Raw genomic sequence first — 18,748 nt, 5'->3', positions numbered from 1 at the left:
TTCCAGGCAAAATATTCATTTAGTAAATGTGTACTTTCTCTTTCCTCAGCCATTTGAAGTATCCCTGACAGGAATAATATATTATCCTGCAAACAGAATTCAAAGGTTCATATTTTCCAATCTGATATTCAGGAGAAACCACTAATAAGAAGTATTTCTATTTCTGCAGTCATGATATAAAAGGATTTCATTTAAAAGACATTAAATGTTATTTTCTTTCATTTTGTTAATAACATTTCTTAAAAACTTAGGACAGACATCTTTCTATCCAAAAACAACATTAACCCAGATCTGATGTATGCACCACAAACTGCAACTTAAAATGTGGTTAATATTTGAACTGATAGAAAATACTGGCATATAAAAGACCAGCACAGCAAATAATAGTTTTTAGACCTGGGGGTGTGTTGAAATCTGAATAATAACACACAGGGTAACAAAGGAAATACACTTCATGGGCTTTTGTTATTTAACTTGATAAATTCCATCAGAAATATTGTTTAACCTGAAGAAAATAAACTTCACAGCTGAATGAATGAAATGGAGGCAGGGAGGAAAACATCCATCATAACAATATTTCCAGGATACATACATGTCCTGTCTTTAAAGTTCTCCCAAAAAAATAAACCCATCATTCCATTTACTTGGATCAGCTCTCAGGTACACGGTTTGAAAGCTCTGGGATGGTAAACAGTAGGAGGAGATGGAAGCAATTTCATATGACTTGACACTGCCTGGGTGCAAACAAGAAAAGGAGTGGCCAGGAAGCTGAGCATTCGAACCACTTTCTGTAGACTTTTCTGCTGCATGAGCATCCACTTTCCCCCACCCGATGCCTCTTGGATTCAACCCTATGCTTAAAAGTGAAGATGGAAGAGAGAAGGAGGAGGAGAGAAAGATTTCCATCCCTCCCATCAGACCAAGCAGAAACAGCAGAGCTCTGCCTCCCCACTCTCCCTCTCTTCTGCCTACCTTCCCATCTCCTTGTCTTGGGTGTTTCCTCCAGGAACTCAGAAGAAAAATGAAAGAAGACAAGAAGACAGCCCTGTATTAAAGACAAATTAGCCAAACCAGTCCCTGCAGCTCTAACCAGGTGTCCCTCCTCACTCACTTAATCTTTGGCTACCCCTCTTCCCTCCTGCCTTCCTCCTTTCAGCACGTGTCCTTGAGCAAAATATAAGCAAGCTTCAGCAGCATATATTGGAAAAGCCCTGCTTAAATCCATGCTTGACTGTGGGACTGAGGCTCCCAAGTTCTGCTCTCTCTGTCTTGCTCTCACTATGTGTGTGCACCCCATGAGCACATACACATTCACTGCTTTTCAACCGCAGTGGAAAAATAGTGTGTGTAGAATGACAGGCTTTCAGGCTGCCACTGTGTGTTGAATTGGAGGTGAAGGGAGATGATAAGTGGCTAGCCAGTTGGCTGGTATAACCAGTGGCAACGGGGGTAGGCATAACAGTTCCAGAGAAGATAGAGCCACAGTTTGGATGTCTGTGACTGAAGAACTATATTACACACACTCAGACAAACAGAGCAGAATGTGTATAGCTCTGCCCCCCAATGCATGTCAGAGCAGCATTTGGAGTGGAGAAACAAAAAGCAAGCTTGATTCCTCCACATCAAAGAAGTGGGATGTAATCAGCTCAGCCTGGGATATTTTTAAAATACTTTGAATCTTGTATATGTATCAATATGTACTTGATGGTCTGTGGCAACAAAAAATATCAAAATGGCATGTATGGTGAAGAAAAGGTTAAGAATCACTGCTCTAAAGAAAGTAATTAAGAAATGCTTTATGTATTTCAAGGCTCAAAGGGGATTTGACTCTGTTGACTCTGTTTGCAAAACTGCAAACTCGCTAGTTTTAACATTCTATTGACAAGGACAAGGTAAATTCTTTGGTTTTCAAAATACGTTCTATTTCGACCATTATATAATTCTCTAAGATACAGCTTTCTGTTCTATTATTTCTCAAAGAATATAAAAGGTTCAGAACAAAATATCATGGTACTCTTTTTGAGGAAGGATCAAAAAGAGCTTTTCATATTGTGTAACACTTGTGCAGGGAAGCAAATGTTGAGCTGTTTTGTAAAACATCTCCAATGTCCTTGTCTTCATGCTTTCAGCTCCTGTCCCATACAGTTAGAGTGCATTTTAAAATTCAATTGATACACAGTATTTTTATATTGTGTTTATTTGTTTTATTGTAATGGCCAACAGCTCTCAACAATAAATTAATCAATCAATCGTTTAAATAATGTTTAGAATAATGGAGGAATAGCAACAATAACAACATGTAACCCACTGGGTGACCTTGGGCAACTCTGTCCACCTAGAAGAAAGCAATGGGTAATCTCCTCTAACTAAATCCTGCAAGGAAATCCTATGATAGAGCCCTCATGGTTCAGTCTTAAGACATACAACAATAACAAAGGATTTACAGCCTGCTAGAAAAAAATTGTGTGGTTTGAATTTTTAGTGCAAAAATTATTATCTGAGAAGAAGTAAAGCTCGTGGATTGTTGTAGGTTTTTTTCGGGCTATATGGCCATTTTCTAGAGGCATTTTCTCCTGACGTTTCGTCTGCATCTATGGCAAGCATCCTCAGAGGTAGTGAGGTCTGTTGGAACTAGGAAAATGGGTTTATATATCTGTGCAATGACCAGGGTGGGACAAAGGACTCTTGTCTGCTGGAGCTAGGTATGAATGTTTCAACTGACCACCTTAATTAGCATTTGATGGCCTGGCAGTGCCTGGGGCAATTTTTGTTGAGATGAGTAGATGTGTCTGATTGTTTCCCCTCTGTTGTTTTGCTGTTGTAATCTTTGAGTTTTTTTAAATACTGGTAGCCAGATTTTGTTCATTTTTATGGTTTCCTCCTTTCTGTTTAAATTGTCCACATGCTTGTGAATTTCAATGGCTTCTCTGTGTAGTCTGACATGGTGGTTGTTAGAGTGGTCCAGCATTTCTGTGTTCTCAAATAATATGCTGTGTCCAGGTTGGTTCATCAGGTGCTCTGCTATGGCTGACTTCTCTGGTTGAAGTAGTCTGCAGTGCCTTTCATGTTCCTTGATTCGTGTTTGGGTAATGCTGCGTTTGGTGGTCCCTATGTAGACTTGTCCACAGCTGCATGAAATACGGTAGACTCCTGCAGAAGTGAGAGGATCCCTCTTGTCCTTTGCTGAACTTAGCATTTGTTGGATTTTGTTGGTGGGTCTGTAGATAGTTTGTATGTTGTGTTTCCTCATCAGCTTCCCTATGCGGTCAGTGGTTCCCTTGATGTATGGCAAGAACACTTTTCCTCTGGGTGGATCTTTGTCTTTACTCTCGTGGCTTGTTCTCAGTCTTGCAGCTCTTCTGATGTCTGAGGTGGAATATCCATTGTCCTGTAAAGCCCAGTTTAGGCAGTTCAGTTCATCTTGAAGGAGGTGGGGTTCGCAGAAGCTTTAATGGTGCTTCTTTTTTTACTTGCGTGATGGCTGGAGTTTTTATGTAGATACCTATCTGTGTGTGGGGGTTTTCTGAAAACGGTGTGACCCAATTGTTGATCTGGTTTATGGATGGCTAGGACATCTAGAAAAGACAATCTTCCTTCCTTTTTTTTTTCCATGGTGAATTGGATGTTTGGGTGGATGCTGTTAAGATGGTCCAGGAACCTGTTGAGTTCTTCTTCTCCATGGCTCCATATGGTGAAAGTGTCATCCACATATCTGAACCATATCGTGGGCTTTTTTGTTGCTGTTTCCAGGGCTTGTTTTTCAAAGTGTTCCATGTAGAAATTAGCTATGACTGGGCTGAGAGGGCTCCCCATAGCTACTCCATCTTTCTGTTTGTAGAACTCATTGTCCCACTGAAAGTAGTTGGTGGTGAGGTAATGGTGAAACAGAGCTGTGATGTCTTCTGGGAACTTCTGGTTGATTAGTGCAATGGTGCCTGCTACCAGGACCATGGTAAATAGAGACACCACATCAAAGCTGATCAGTTTGTCATTGGTATTTAGCTTGAGATTGCTGATTTTTTCTATGAAGTGGGCTGAGTCCTTGATGTAGTGTGTAGTGAGCCCAATACGGCTTTGTAACTGTGCAGCAAGAAATTTTGCGTACGTGTGGGAATCCAATGGCACTCATGATGGGTCTGAGTGGGGTGGAATCCTTATGGATGTTTGGGAGTCCATAAAGCCTAGGTGGAAGGGCTTCCGATTTACAAAGCTGTTGTCGTATGTCGAAGTTGACTGATGAGTTCTTAATCAGAGTGTTGGTTTTCCTGGTTGTTTTGGAAGTTGGGTCTTGTTTAAGTTTTCTGTATATAGTAGAATCCAGAAGTTTTCTGATCTTCTCCTTGTATTGTTCTGTATCCATGATTACTGTAGCATTCTCCTTGTCTGCTGGGAGAATGATGATATCAGGATCTGAGTTGAGGTCTCTGATGGCTTGTCTTTCCTTCCTTCCTTCCTTTCCTTTCCTTCCTTGTTGTCTTTCCTTCCCTGGAGGGAAGAGTTTTGCCTTTTTCAGGATACTTGCTGTTTCCCCTCTTACTTCTGCTGCTTCTTCCTCAGGGAGGTGATAAATTGCTGATTCGACATTGGCAATGATGTTTTCTACTGGGATCCTAGTGGTGGTTACAGAAAAATTTCCTCCTTTTGCTAGTATGGATATTTGGTCTTCAGAGAGTTGTCTGTCTGTCAGGTTGATGATAGTCTGTGATGTATCCAGTTCTGGTTTCAGCTGTTGCTTTTGGAGTTTGTAGAATTTTTGTTTTTGTCTATTGGTGTGGACAGCCATGTTTTTCTCCATTTTTCTGTAAATGAGGTTGTCTATTTTGTCCCAGACCTGGGAACTCATCTTCTGGCTGATGTTGATATGGAGGTGCAGCAGTTCCTTGTCTGTGTTTGCGAGTTGTTTGCGGATGGAGTGAATTCTCTCTTGTAAGAGGTTGCGTTCCAAGCGGTCATAGATCCAGTGAGCGTGTGATGTTTTGAAAGTTCTTTTGGCTGCGAGAAATTGTGGGATGGTATCTGTGTATCTGCAGCATAGAAGGAAAGTTAGGGAGCACAGTAGATGTGCTTTCCTGGTCCTTAGTTTTTGTCTTGGAACAGTTTCTCCCCATAGAGATGTTCAATGTATTGTCGAAGGCTTTCATGGCTGGTATCACTGGGTTGTTGTAGGTTTTTTCGGGCTATATGGCCATGTTCTAGAGGCATTTTCTCCTGACGTTTCGCCTGCATCTATGGTAAACATCCTCAGAGGTAGTCAGGTCTGTTGGAACTAGGAAAATGGGTTTATATATCTGTGGAATGACCGGGGTGGGACAAAGGACTTTTGTCTGTAAAGCTCCTGTTTTCAAAATGAAATTCTTTTCAAACTGAGCAATGCACCCCACCCCACACCTCCATTCACTTAACACATGCTTAACCAAGAAAATTATATTACACATCCCAATAAATATCACCTTTGCTTTAAAAGATGTACAGGGATTTGAATGTACTCCTTAAAAATATGCCTGCAATTAAGTGAAATCTAAATAAACAACTGCAGACAGTACTTCTCTGGTTTTCATTTTAATTGGCAGCTTATGCTCATGGGGAAACTGCATTTTTAAAGAAGATTGCTGAATATTTATGATTATTTTAAATGGGAAAATTATATCCATGAAAAAAAACTGTTCTAACTTAATGCTCTTAAAAACGAACAATTTAACTCAAGGGATCAGACAAAAACACAGAGTGTACCTATTATTAAATTCCATATTTTTGCTGCAGCTTATGAAACTACAGTCAGACCTCTGTATCCACAGATTCCACTATCCATGACTCGAAAACATTCAAAACATGTCAAAATGCAAACTTTGATTTTGCCATTTTACATAAGGGACACCATTTTACTACATCACTGTAAGTCATGAGACTACAATATCTGCTGATCTGGGTATCCACAAGGGGTCCTGAAATCAACCCTCAGAGTAAATCACAGGCCGACTGTATAACTCTACCAACATTTCACCAGCTTTTTTGAAAGAAATGTTAGACATTGTGGTCTAGTTCTAACTTATTAGAACTAGTGTATTTTAAACAGTGGTGGAACCTAAGATGTCTCCAATTAGATAAAGCAAATATTTTATACTTTCTAATGGCTTTTCCTCCCATCTCCACTGAAATAACAGCTCAATTTGAACACATCCAGACAGCAAAGGAAAACTATGCTTTGTTCTGAAATAATTTGTCAGCTGGAAAGACCCAGGTCTTTCAGAAGACCCAGGTCTTTGCAGCTGCAGGCACTGTGTAGATGGAACTGGACATCGCACTGCATAACTTCCGGTGCCCATCTACACATCTGTCTTGGGTTTCTTGGGCTCCTGATAACACCCCAGTTGGGCTCCTTGAGCACCAGCCACAGCAGGCCACCATTGTTGCCCCCCCCCCCCAAAAGAAAAAAACATTCATGATGATGATCTGCCATGGATGACTGTAGCTGATTGCTCCCAGCAGTATTTTTAAGGACGAATTCACCAAAAAAAGATTCACTTAATAGCTATGTATTAAAATATCCAGCTCTTACTTATAAATCCCTCAAAGCAGACAAGAGCAATCTCCCAAAGTGAACAAGAGCAGGGAACTTTCCCTTGAAGTCCAGGTTAAGATGGTGGCATGACCATGCTCTTGCACTAGCGTTACCACTTGCACTAGCTTGTAACTTTGATTTCTGCTCCTATCTCAAAGCAAAACACGAAGTGACAGATGGCTCTCAAAAAACTCACAAATTGGATCACTCAAAAGTTGAGGTTTCACTGTATTCGTATATGGTAAACTATTTGTCCATGAAACAAGATAGTGCTATGAATCAAAAGTCAGGGGGAGGGACATAACTGGCATCAATATTCGTATGCCCGCAGAATCTTGTCAGGCAGTTTTGAATTTTAAAATGTATACATATATTTAACAATATGCATAGATATATATACAAATCTTTATATTATATGGTGGGTCTATTTAATTTCCAAGGCACTGAGTTACTTGCTATTAAAAGTAATAATGCTATGGAGAATAAGCTATCATGCCATACAGGCTGCTGTATAGCAATTTTCTGATAAGGGTGACATGCTGGTTTTTATAAACAGGATAAAAGCAAATAATTTTCCCGAAGAACAAAAAATTGGTGGAAATAGTATTAACTCAAATATTTACCTCTTTTGGTGTGAAAATCAGTGAACACTCCAAAGATGCATTTGCATCTATTATTGTAGAATAAAAAGAAGGCTGCTCTGGGATATTTTGTTCATCTTCTGGAAAACAGTAATATTTGTTGTCAATTAGTGGAAAGGCTCAAAATAATTTAGCAAAAGTATGCAATGTCAACACCAAAACTGATCTTTTTGTGCACATCACTCTCTAAATCTTCTAACCCAAATCTCTAAATCTTCTAACCCAAAATCCAGGCGCTACTGCAGTAAGTATTAAACTAACTGGAATATATTACCAAACAAGCATATTTAGGAAGAGTCCTAAGTACCCTCACATACTACAATTTATGTGAATAGTACCACCGCTAATATGTGTGTGTGTGTGTGTATTCACAGACTTTCTTGTTCAGCTATCATAAAACTATCTCAGCCATCAAAAGCAGAACAAAAATATCTCCTGTGGTACAGCAACAGGAATTATGCTTGTGGGCAATAACAGAGTAAGCAATCTTAACCAATTTTGATGTAAGTGGTACTTTAAAGCACTTCCAAGTTCACTAAGCTAACAAATTATGAATACTACGTGGTTCTATAATGTTCAACTTCTTTAAAGTTGTTAATGTATGCATACATGGACATAGTTTCTGGTTATCTTGTCTTGTTCTGCATACTGTTCTGTTGGGTGTTGAACTGTTGTAGAATGGAAAAGATTAAAAGTACATGGACAAAGCTAAATCCATCTCACTCTTATTTTCACCACAATGAACAACTTAAATAATTAATCATAACTTTCTGAAGATACACCTATATATGGCCAGGAATTGCACTTTCTTCAAAGCCACTTTAATCATGGTCTTTTTTAATTCTGACACTGAAAGAGTGCCTGAATAGGATTCCAGTCAATATGTCTATGGCAAAACAAGTCACTGTGAAATTATTTTTTCCATTACTTCATTCATAAAATAGCTGTCTGAAACTTTGGGCTTACTTACTTAAAATTCAGTCATTTTACTATACGAACAACCTCCTTTGTTGAACTAAGTAATCCATTACAAATAATATTCCAGAGAACAAAAAATAAATAAATACCTGGCTGAAGAGCAAAACGTAGTTTAAAGGCATCATGGTTAGACAAATCCACTGTCACCATGGCACGGGTTTTTCCTTTGTTCCAAATAAAAAAGGGAATTTCTTGGGACGAGTCAACATATACACCAGGAAAGTTAAAGGATTGCTTAAAAAAATAAGATGGAAGAACCATTTAAATAACTATGACAAATGCTATTAGCTCACCTAACAGCTGTATTAGGAAAGGCAAGTCGAGAGAGGGATCAAATATGCTGAACAGAATATGTGAAAACTCTATTTAAAAAAAAGAACAATTCTACAGTTAAACAACAATGTAACAAGTTACCAATAGTGTTGGGTAACTCACATCTAGATATATGTGTAAACTATTTGAGAATTAAACAATAGTGTTAAAAGATCATACTGTACTTTCAATTTCATTAGTTTTGTGCCCTTGAAAGGTAAGTTTGATAAACACTCTTCCTTATCCAATTTATATATTAATATAAATCAACTATAAGGCAGGTGTCTTCGGACATTTTCTGAAAATAGCAAGTTTTTTTCAGGCTAAACAAATGTTATATGGATGTATTATTTCAGTCGCCAATAAAGGAACTAAGCTAAACACACCCTGCGCCACTCCCCATAGGACTTGGCTTCCAAAACTTTGATCATTTTAGTCAGCTTTCTATGGACATGTTTTAGCTTGTCAATATCCTTTTTAAATTATGGTGCCAAGAACTGGACACAAAATTCCAGGTGAGTCCTGACCAAAGCGAATAGAGTGGGATTATGATATCCCTCGATCTAGACACCAGACTCCTATTAAATGCAGCCTAGAATTGCATTTGGTTTTTACCTACCGCATCACACCGTTAACTCATTTTGTGGTCTACTAAGATTCCTAAATATTTTTCACAAGTACTGTTTCCAAGCCAACTGCCACCCATCCTATATTTGTGAATTTCATTTTTATTGCCAGTGCAGTACTATACATTTCTCCCTGCTGAAATACACTTTGTTGGTTTTGGCCTAGCTTTCTAATCTTTTCAGATAATTATAGATTTGGTAAGTGTGCCTTCTATTCCATTGCCTAAGTCATTGATAAAGATTTTGAGTATTGGGGTGCCACAGAACAGAATCCTGTGGCATCCCAAAAGTCACTTCTTTTCAGGAAGAAGCAGAGCTATTGGTAAGCATCCTATTGGTAACTAATTACCAATTTACCTAACAATAGCATTGTTATCCTATATTTTACTAGATTCTTTACGAGAATACCATGGGAGACCTTTGGCCCATCCAGATGGGCCCAAAAACTGGGACCTATCTTGGTTTTTACCAGAGGCACCCAAACAACACCTCAGATAAAAATGAATTAATTAGATACCCCATTAGATCCGGGCCTTCCTGAAGACCTGGGGTATTGGACCTATGGGGACTAACAACTGGCACTACCCAGGGGTGAGTCTCCACAGCCATTTTACTTCTTTGGGCTTTGAGAAGCAGGATGGCACTCACTCCTCCTCCTAAGTCCCAAATTTAGTCCCTAAAATTTACTTACAAGGTCTCTAGCCACCATAAAGGTTCTCCTTAAGTTCTCTTTGTGTGATAAAATGATGTGCAAGGAGATGGAGGGGGGTTCCTACTCACCCTTCCTATCTCCTCAGGTGTCATTTTCTAGTGCCAAGAGAACTCGAGGAGAACCTTTATGCCAGACAGGAACCTTGTATGTTTTAGAGGCTAAATTTCAGATTTGCAGGTGGCTACATGCCATCCCTATTGAAGCAGATATCAAAGGCTGAAGAATGAGGTGAGACTATATAAGGACACAAAAAACTCCCCTAAGAGCAAGACACATCACAACCACCTTGCAAAAAGCAAATTTTTTTTAGACCAGAATCAGGGAACCTTCCAGATATTGTATTGTCGAAGGCTTTCATGGCCAGAATCACTGGGTTGTTGTAGGTTTTTTCGGGCTATATGGCCATGTTCTAGAGGCATTCTCTCCAGACGTTTTGCCTGCATCTATGGCAAGCATCCTCAGAGGTAGTGAGGTCTGTTGGAACTAGGAAAATGGGTTATATATCAGTGGAATGACCAAGGTGGGACAAAGAACTTTTGTCTGTTGGAGCTAGGTGTGAATGTTTCGACTGACCACCTTGATTAGCATTTGATGGCCTGGCAGTTGTTTGGTGTGGCTTGTTGGTGCCTGGAGCAATCTTTTGTTGAGAGGTGATTAGATGTGCCTGATTGTTTCCTCTCTGGTTTTTTTTTGCTGTTGTAATTGTAGAGTTTTTTAATACTGATAGCCAGACTTTGTTCATTTTCATGGTTTCCTCCTTTCTGTTGAAATTGTCCACATGCTTGTGGATTTCAATGGCTTCTCTGTGTAGTCTGACATGGTGGTTGTTAGAGTGGTCCAGCATTTTTGTGTCCTCAAATAATATGCTGTGCCCAAGTATCCATACTAGCGAAAGAAAATGCCTCTAGAACATGGCCATATAGCCCGAAAAAAACCCTACAACAACCCTTCCAGATATTAATGAATTCCAAGCCTCATCAGTCCCCAATAAACAGTGAGATGGATATGAATATGAGGAGAAATCCATCAGTTCTTCAAGGGCTCCATCTTTTCTCAACTTGTTTTCCTCCAATGCCTCTTCCAACACCTTGATTGCTAACTCTGTTATGCATACCCTGATCTCACTAGACAGGACTCTGCCGTAATTCTATTATATCAACTTGCCACTACGTGTATTTATTGCAGTCCGTTTTTTTCTGTACATTTAGGAACAGATTTGAATCATGATCGTGAAAAGATAACTCGTGCTGGTATCCCTCCTGTACAATAATCTGAGGAGTTTTGAAGTTAGGTTGCTTTTTACAACTAAGGTTGCAAAGATATATGTTCATTCTCAACTACAATTATAGTTACACACAGAAGTCTGAGTGGTTGGTTTTAACTTTAGTTATACAGTTCAGATTCACCAAAACACTACTGTTGTGATTGTTCTTCATTTACAAAGTAAATTTACATGCACAGGACACTTCTGTCCCAATAATCTTGCATAGCAGAAGGCTCCCTTTTACTTTTGCTCCTCCTCTTACTGCACTGTTATAGCTTGACCAACCAATTCATATTGTCTTACTTGGATAAAACTGAGATCATTAACAACATCTGTAAGGCTTGTGAGAATTTGTAGGTTAAGCTATGAGATGAAATTCGGGAATGCCAACCTCCCACAAATGCTGGCTATCTTTTCAAGCTTTGCCAGCTTTACCCAAGAGAGGTGCTAGAGCCTGGGGCTTAAGCTGAACTGAAGAAAAATGCATAACACCAAAAGCTTGTCTCTCAACTGAGACAAGCCCTTATTAGCTCTCAAAGTTCTTATTGAATCCCAAGGTCAGCGGTGTTTAGCAAAATTCCTATGAATATCTCTATAAGTATCATGATATGAGGATTTTTCCATGAACCACCATTTGTTTCCAAACATATATATAAGAGCTATTTTAGCTATCCCCTACCAGACTTAAAAGTTGAATCCTATTGTCAGTTTTAACTGGAATAGAATCACTCCGTCAATGGGATTTCATAATTATAGGGTCATACTGAAGCAATTCTTTCAATATATACACTCCAGTGGAGACTCACCAACATAATTCTGGCTAATGTGATTAACAGAATTTTTAAAAGCTCGAGTTTTCTGTAAATCATTTGCACTTATATGACTTGCAAGAGATATAAAATCTACTGTTTCAAATCTCATAAACCTAAAATAGGTGTCATCAAGAATATTGGATATTTACCACACTGACATCTATGTCAGGAATCCCTACAGATCCACCAATCCTAAGTTCCAAGGTTTTTGTGTTCTGTACTGCCACCTAATTAAATGAAAGGGAGATAAAAGATTGATCAAATTTGCAAGTACCTCACACTTTAAGTTAAGATACTACTATAAAGTTTTACTAAACACACAACACTGTTAATGGCAAATTATACATGATATTTGATACTGATAATAATTAGGAGGAAATGAACTTTCCTGGAAGTTCTACTGTTGTCTTTATTATTTGTTTATTTATTTATTTATTTATGTATTTATTTATATTATTCCCTTAATAGACAAAATAACAATAAACTTGAACAAGCTCGCAGAAGTTCACTCAGTTAATGCTTTGTGTTTGTATGCACTAATACTGTACAAAGAGTATTAGCATGCTAAAATATAATTTCAAAGGTAATAAGAAATTCTAGATACTTATTACAATTACAATACCTCTACTCTTGTATCAAATTTCATTATTGCATTGGGTCTGAAATATATCTTGATTTTTGTGAGGCCTCCTACAGGTACTATACCCTGAAGAGGAGAAATAACCATTCCAGGAACAGGGTTGGCATCAAGAACCTGCCAATAACAAAATTGATTATAAAACTTAGGTCTTAGAATTTTGCTGCTGTTTGATATCCTATCTTTCCACAACCTAGGACCCAAGATGGCTTATAACAAATTAAAACAATAATACATTTTAAACTTACATTGCTGAACTTTAAAAAAAACCAAGTAAACAATTCTATAAAAACACAAAGTTAAAATGCATTTAAAATATAATAAAATAAGTAAAAGTTCAGCACACCCTGTTAAAAGCACCTTTTGCCATAAGAACTGATAGCCCAAAACCTGACTACTTAAAAAGGCCTTTGCCTGCTAACAGAAAGATGCCAATGTTGGTGGCCAATTGACCTTCTCACTGGAGGAAATTCCAAAACCTCGGATCTGATATTGAGAAGGTTTTCTCCTGTATCCTCTCCAAGTATGATTGTTGTTTTGATATAATTAACAGAAAGTCCTTCCCTGGAGAACTTAAGATATGGGGAAGCTCATAATGGAAAAAACAATATTTCAGATAAGCCTCCTCTACACAGGCCTAAAAGCCCGGAAGTAGGATAAAAGTGGAGTGGCTACAAAACGCACACCCAGAAAGTACTTTTATCATGGAATGGCATTACTAAAACTCATTAAAAAGGTCACATAAAATGCAATATCAGGCGAAAAATGTGCTGCTATGGCTGTATATCCCAGGGCTCCCCAAAAAAGAGAATTCCTTGCAGTATATGGGTGCAGACTGCTCCAGTGCTATCCTCATTTTAAAATTCCCAAAACAGCTGATGGAGGGATGAAAACAGATTGAGCAATGGACACATAGGTGTCCATTGTGCTGAATGGAAGCACAAGAGGAAAGTAATTTCCATGAGAACTCTCTCCAACAACACCTTTGTTCTCATTCCCTGTGTATTACTGAAAGGAAATGGAGCTAGAAATTACACAGTGGGCACCAACATGTTACAGGCAAGTGACCCCATAGGGAAATAGGGTTCAAGAGGCACCAGGAGTGGAAAGTGAGGAGAGACAATGAAAGAAAATCTACACTATGCACTATGTTATATCCGCATCAGCACTGCAATATTAGCGAAATACTTATGAGATGTGTCTCAGAGCGTCATTAAGGGGAAAAATTAAAGGAAAACCTCCAGCTGATGTCCCATTATAGGTTTTGTGGTTCTGCATTAACAAGATCTTTACTGATGCCATAGGACCATTTACTTGGACTGAGAGCTCCATGTGTGGACACTTCTTGAGGTACCGAGATTTTTAATCCCCCACTTCATTACTCCAAATTATGCAGCAGCCTGGAAGGCCCATAATCGAGGGTCAAGCTGTGAGATGAGATATCAACACATCTCACTGGAAAAGAATTTCTGGCATCATGCTAACACTCTGGAGGATTATTCTTAGCCATTTGCCAAATATGAACCATAAAACCAAGCATCTGGAACCCATCTGGTTGAAAGAACCCTTAAAACACTCTAGATGGCAAAGAATCGGTGTTTTTTTTTTTTAAAGGAATGTTAACACTATCACTAAAACTTGGCCCACTAAAACCTGGCCCTGAAAATTTTTCAAGGTCTGGCTTCTTACTGCCTGGGGTATTAATTAAAAAACTCTAAAATCAGGACAATAAATAAAGAGCAACACTCAAAAAGCAGGGGAATTCCAGACAAGAATCAATCAGGGCCAGCTAACATCTCCCAACAAAGGATTCCTCTGGGCAGTAAGCAGCCAGGCTTTGAAACTCCTGGGCCATTAAATGCTAATCAAGGTGGCCTCAAGCAGACAAGAGTTCTTTCTCCCACCCTGGACACTCCACAGATATATAAAATCGATTTTCCGAGTTTCCAAAGGACTTCACAACCTCTGGGGATGCCTGCCATAGATGCGGGTGAAAACGTCAGGAAAGAACGCTTCTGGAACATGGCCATACAGCCCAGAAAACTCACAACAACCCTATTCTATTCTATTCAGAAAACTTTAACTTTTGCCAATTTTTGTGACCCCAACATTAAGGTAAGGGGACCCCATTTGGGGGGTCAGCATCCATAGTTCAAGAAGCAATGGTCTAATCCAGTGTTTCTCAACCTGGGGGTCTGGACCCCTGGGGGGGTTGCAAGGGGATGTCAGAGGGGTTGCCAAAGACCACCAGAAAACACATATTTCTGATGGTCATGGGGGTTCTGTGTGGGAAGTTTGGCCCAATTCTACTGTTGGTGGGGTTTAGAATGCTCTTTGATTGTAGGTGAACTATAAATCCCCAAAACTACAATTCCCAAATGATAAAATCATACACACCCCAAACCCCACCAGTATTCAAATTTGGGCGTATCAGGCATTTGTGCCAAATTTGGTTCAGTGAATAAAAATACATCCTGCGTATCAGATATTTACATTACGATTCACAACAGTAACAAAACAACAGTTATGAAGTAGCACCGAAAATAATTTTATGGTTGGGGGTCACCACAACATGAGGAATTGTATTAAGGGGTCGTGGCTTTAGGAAGGTTGAGAACCACTGGTCTAATCTATCCATGTGATAGATTTTCATATTTCTTTAAACACCATTAGTAGTGCTACTCCAGAGCTGAGCCTAAGGGGGTTTTTCTCCTCAATTTTCATGAGCTCACTACAACGTTTCCAGTGCTAGTCTGGCTTGCAGATTTTGGTATTTGCTTATGATGTGCATGGTCCTTATTTGATGACAGGAGAAGTGACTGACAAACTTCCTTTTTGTGCTACATTCTGTATGGTGATGTGGCAGCCACTATTTAATAATAATAATAATAATAATAATAATAATAATAATAATATGATCAAGGCTATCAACACCTGGGCCACCCCTGTCATTACATACACTGCTGAAATTGTGAACTGGACACAAGGAGAGTTGGATGATACGGACAGAAAAACAAGAAAACTAATGAAAATCCACTACTCATTACACCCGCATAGTGATGTCGACAGACTTTACCTGCCCAGAAAATCAGGAGGCAGAGGGCTTCTGCAAGTGAAACAAACGGTAGAAGAAGAGAAACATGCACTGGCAGATTATGTGAAAGGCAGTGAAGAACCAACATTGAGGGAAGTCAAAAGTAGTAAACTGCTTCAAGTGCAAAAGATAAAGAGTGAATACCATAAAAACATAAGCCAGAGCAGAAGAGAAAACTGGCAAAGGAAGGCTCTCCATGGACAGTTCCTGGGGGAAAATTGAGAGCCAAATTGACAAAGAAAAACCATGGCTGTGGCTCACAAGTGGAACTTTGAAAAAGGAGACAGAGGGCCTGATTCTGGCAGCCCAAGAACAAGCCATTAGAACCAATGCCATCAAAGCAAGAATTGAAAAGTCGATGACAGATCCCAAATGTAGACTCCGCAAAGAAGTAGATGAAACAATAGATCATATCCTCAGCTGCTGCAAGAAGATCACACAGACAGACTACAAGCAGAGGCATAACACTGTTGCTCAAATGATTCATTGGAACTTGTGTCACAAATACCATCTGCCTGTGACAAAGAACTGGTGGGATCACAAGCCGGAAAAAGTTACAGAAAATGATCGTGTTAAAAAACAAAGTATGGATTGTCGATGTTGCAATCCCAGGTGACAACAGGATTAATGAGAAACAACTGGAAAAGCTGACACGATATGAGGATTTAAAGATCGAACTGCAAAGACTCTGGCACAATCCAGTCAAGGTGGTCCCAGTGGTGATCAGCACACTGGGTGCAGTGCCTAAAGATCTTGGCCTGCACTTAAACAGAATAATTGCTGACAAGATTACTATCTGCCAGCTGCAGAAGGCCACCTCACTGGGATCTGCACACATTATTCGCTGATACATCACACAGTCCTAGTCGCTTGGGAAGTGTCGGACGTGTGATCCAATACAACAGCCAGCAGAGTGTCTGCTGTGGACTCATCTTGTTGTGTTTCAAATAATAATAATAATAATAATAATAATAATAATAATAATAATAATCCAGACTGACAAAGTTTTAGAACACAATACACCAGACATCACGATTGTGGAAAAGAAAAAGGTTTGGATTATTGATGTTGCCATTCCAGGTGATGGTCGCATTGTGGAAAAACAAGAGGAAAAACCCAGCCATTATCAAGACCTCAAAATAGAATTGCAAAGGCTCTAGAATAAACCAGTACAGGTGATCCCAGTGGTCATTGGCACACTGGGTGCCATACCAAAAGATCTTAGCCAGCATTTGGAAACAATAAACATTAACAAAATCATGATCTGTCAACTGCAAAAGGTCACCTTTCTTGGATCTGCATGCATCATTCAAAAATACATCACTCAGTCTTAGACACTTGGGAAGTGTTCAACTTGTGATTTTATGATACAAAATCCAGCATATATATCTCATTTGCTGTGACATACTGTGGTTTTGTGTCAGTAAAATAATAATAATAATAATAATAATAATAATAATAATAATAATAATAATAATAATAATATAATTTTATTTCTTATCTGCCTCTCTTCGTGGCTCAAGGCAGGTTGCAACATAATCATCAAAAACATTCTATAAAATACACATATTTAAATGGATTTCCACAAAACAACACAAGTGTTTGGGTAAATATGTCACAAGTTCACTTGGCAGTATTGACACCATCAACCACTTGAGGTATGCCTCACCTGGAAGTATCCATGATTATGTCCCAAATTTTGAAGAACAGCAGTCCTGCATGTTGTTAGGTATAGAGGAGCATGGTTAAAGGTGATCCTCTTTTCTTTAAACTGAACACTAGTGCAGGCAAACTAAGATTAAGAATAAATTAAATTAATGTACTACAATTATTTTCAGACTCATTGTGTATCCAGATTTAAACAAATTGAGATTTGCTGTCCACATTACTATTTTAAGTTATGGAAATGTTCCAATATGTCTTTTTAGAGACTATAACTGTTAATGTGAAAAAAGGTCCAAGTTCATAAGGCAAAACACCAACAGGACAAGAATATAAGAACAGCTTGTCAAACATTCCTTATCTTACTCACTACCTCTAAACAGCATGCATTTAATTCTACTTGAAGGGCACTCTCTGACTACTGCTGACATGTAAAAAGGGTGGTATTTTCATAATTTGTGTCAGGGTGATGGATATTAAGGATTGAGATCCTCAGACAGCTGCTAAGGTTCATGCTATTGACTACTTGGCATGAGGCAGAAGTCATTGCCACCATTTTTATATGTCAGCAGTAGTCAGAAAGTGCCCTTCAAGTAGAAAATGTGTGAAAATTTGGGTCAGGAATTCTGCCTTCACATATCTACCTCATGTTCCCCAGTCACATGTCATAAAATAGATAAGGAAACTGATGGGGGGAAAGGATATAATCTATGTATATCCTCAGTACAGAGAAGTTCTTGCTTTAAGTAAACCAGTTTCAAAAGAACTAGAGGATCTCTCTCACATTGCAGAACCCATTAGAGAAGCATCAATAGCTAGGCTCATTTAACATATGCTTCCTAAATAAATTATTATCTCCATTTCCATAGATTCCAGGCAGCCTTTTCATGGGCCTTGCCTGTTTGTCCTACCTAAACCAAACTTTTCCATTCACTCTTTGATCTGAATTTATGGAACATGATTCTGCGATTCCCTTAACTTATTTTGTCCATACATACCACTGTTGTTGTCTATTCCCCTGTGACTGTGGATGTTACCAGCTGCTGTTATATATGTTAATTATGAATGGGTCCTTTTTAAAGAAAACAGTTTATAACACTGTTTGCATTAAATTATCATTTTTATTTAGTGTTACTATTGTAAGAAAACAGATCGTCTAAAGAAATTATTATTAAAACAAAAACCTTATAATAGAATACAGCATATTATTATTATTATTATTATTACCTTTGCAAAGCACTTTAGTTTAAGTGTTTTTCCCTGATGCACACACAAGTCAAATTCTCCTGTTGTTGGAGAAGAGAAACTTGAATGCCAGACTACTTCACATTCGAGGTCCTTACATGCTTCTACAGTTCCTAAATTAATACAGAAAAAAATTGCTAATGCTGGTAATAACTCTATAATTACTGCAGAGAACAAAAACTGAAAAACTTACTTCAAATCCTGAT

General features: G+C 38.6%; 1 protein-coding gene across 1 annotated transcript in view; it reads right to left on the bottom strand.

Moving 5' to 3' along the window:
* Positions 1–18,748, bottom strand: part of CFAP47 (cilia and flagella associated protein 47) — a 318,966-nt gene that overhangs the window by 264,690 nt on the left and 35,528 nt on the right. Inside the window, exons 16-21 of the mRNA XM_060767112.2 lie at positions 18,525–18,655; positions 17,305–17,427; positions 12,527–12,658; positions 12,054–12,131; positions 8,268–8,412; positions 7,183–7,280 (exon numbers count right to left, since the gene is read on the bottom strand). Of these exons, the coding sequence (XP_060623095.2) occupies positions 7,183–7,280; positions 8,268–8,412; positions 12,054–12,131; positions 12,527–12,658; positions 17,305–17,427; positions 18,525–18,655 (707 nt within the window). The remainder of the gene's footprint in view (positions 1–7,182; positions 7,281–8,267; positions 8,413–12,053; positions 12,132–12,526; positions 12,659–17,304; positions 17,428–18,524; positions 18,656–18,748) is intronic.

This window comes from Anolis sagrei, chromosome 3, assembly GCF_037176765.1.
Source record: "Anolis sagrei isolate rAnoSag1 chromosome 3, rAnoSag1.mat, whole genome shotgun sequence".
Classification (NCBI taxonomy): Eukaryota; Metazoa; Chordata; class Lepidosauria; order Squamata; family Dactyloidae; genus Anolis; species Anolis sagrei.
Note: the sequence above shows the minus strand (reverse complement) of the source record. Positions and strands in the feature narration are given on the sequence as shown.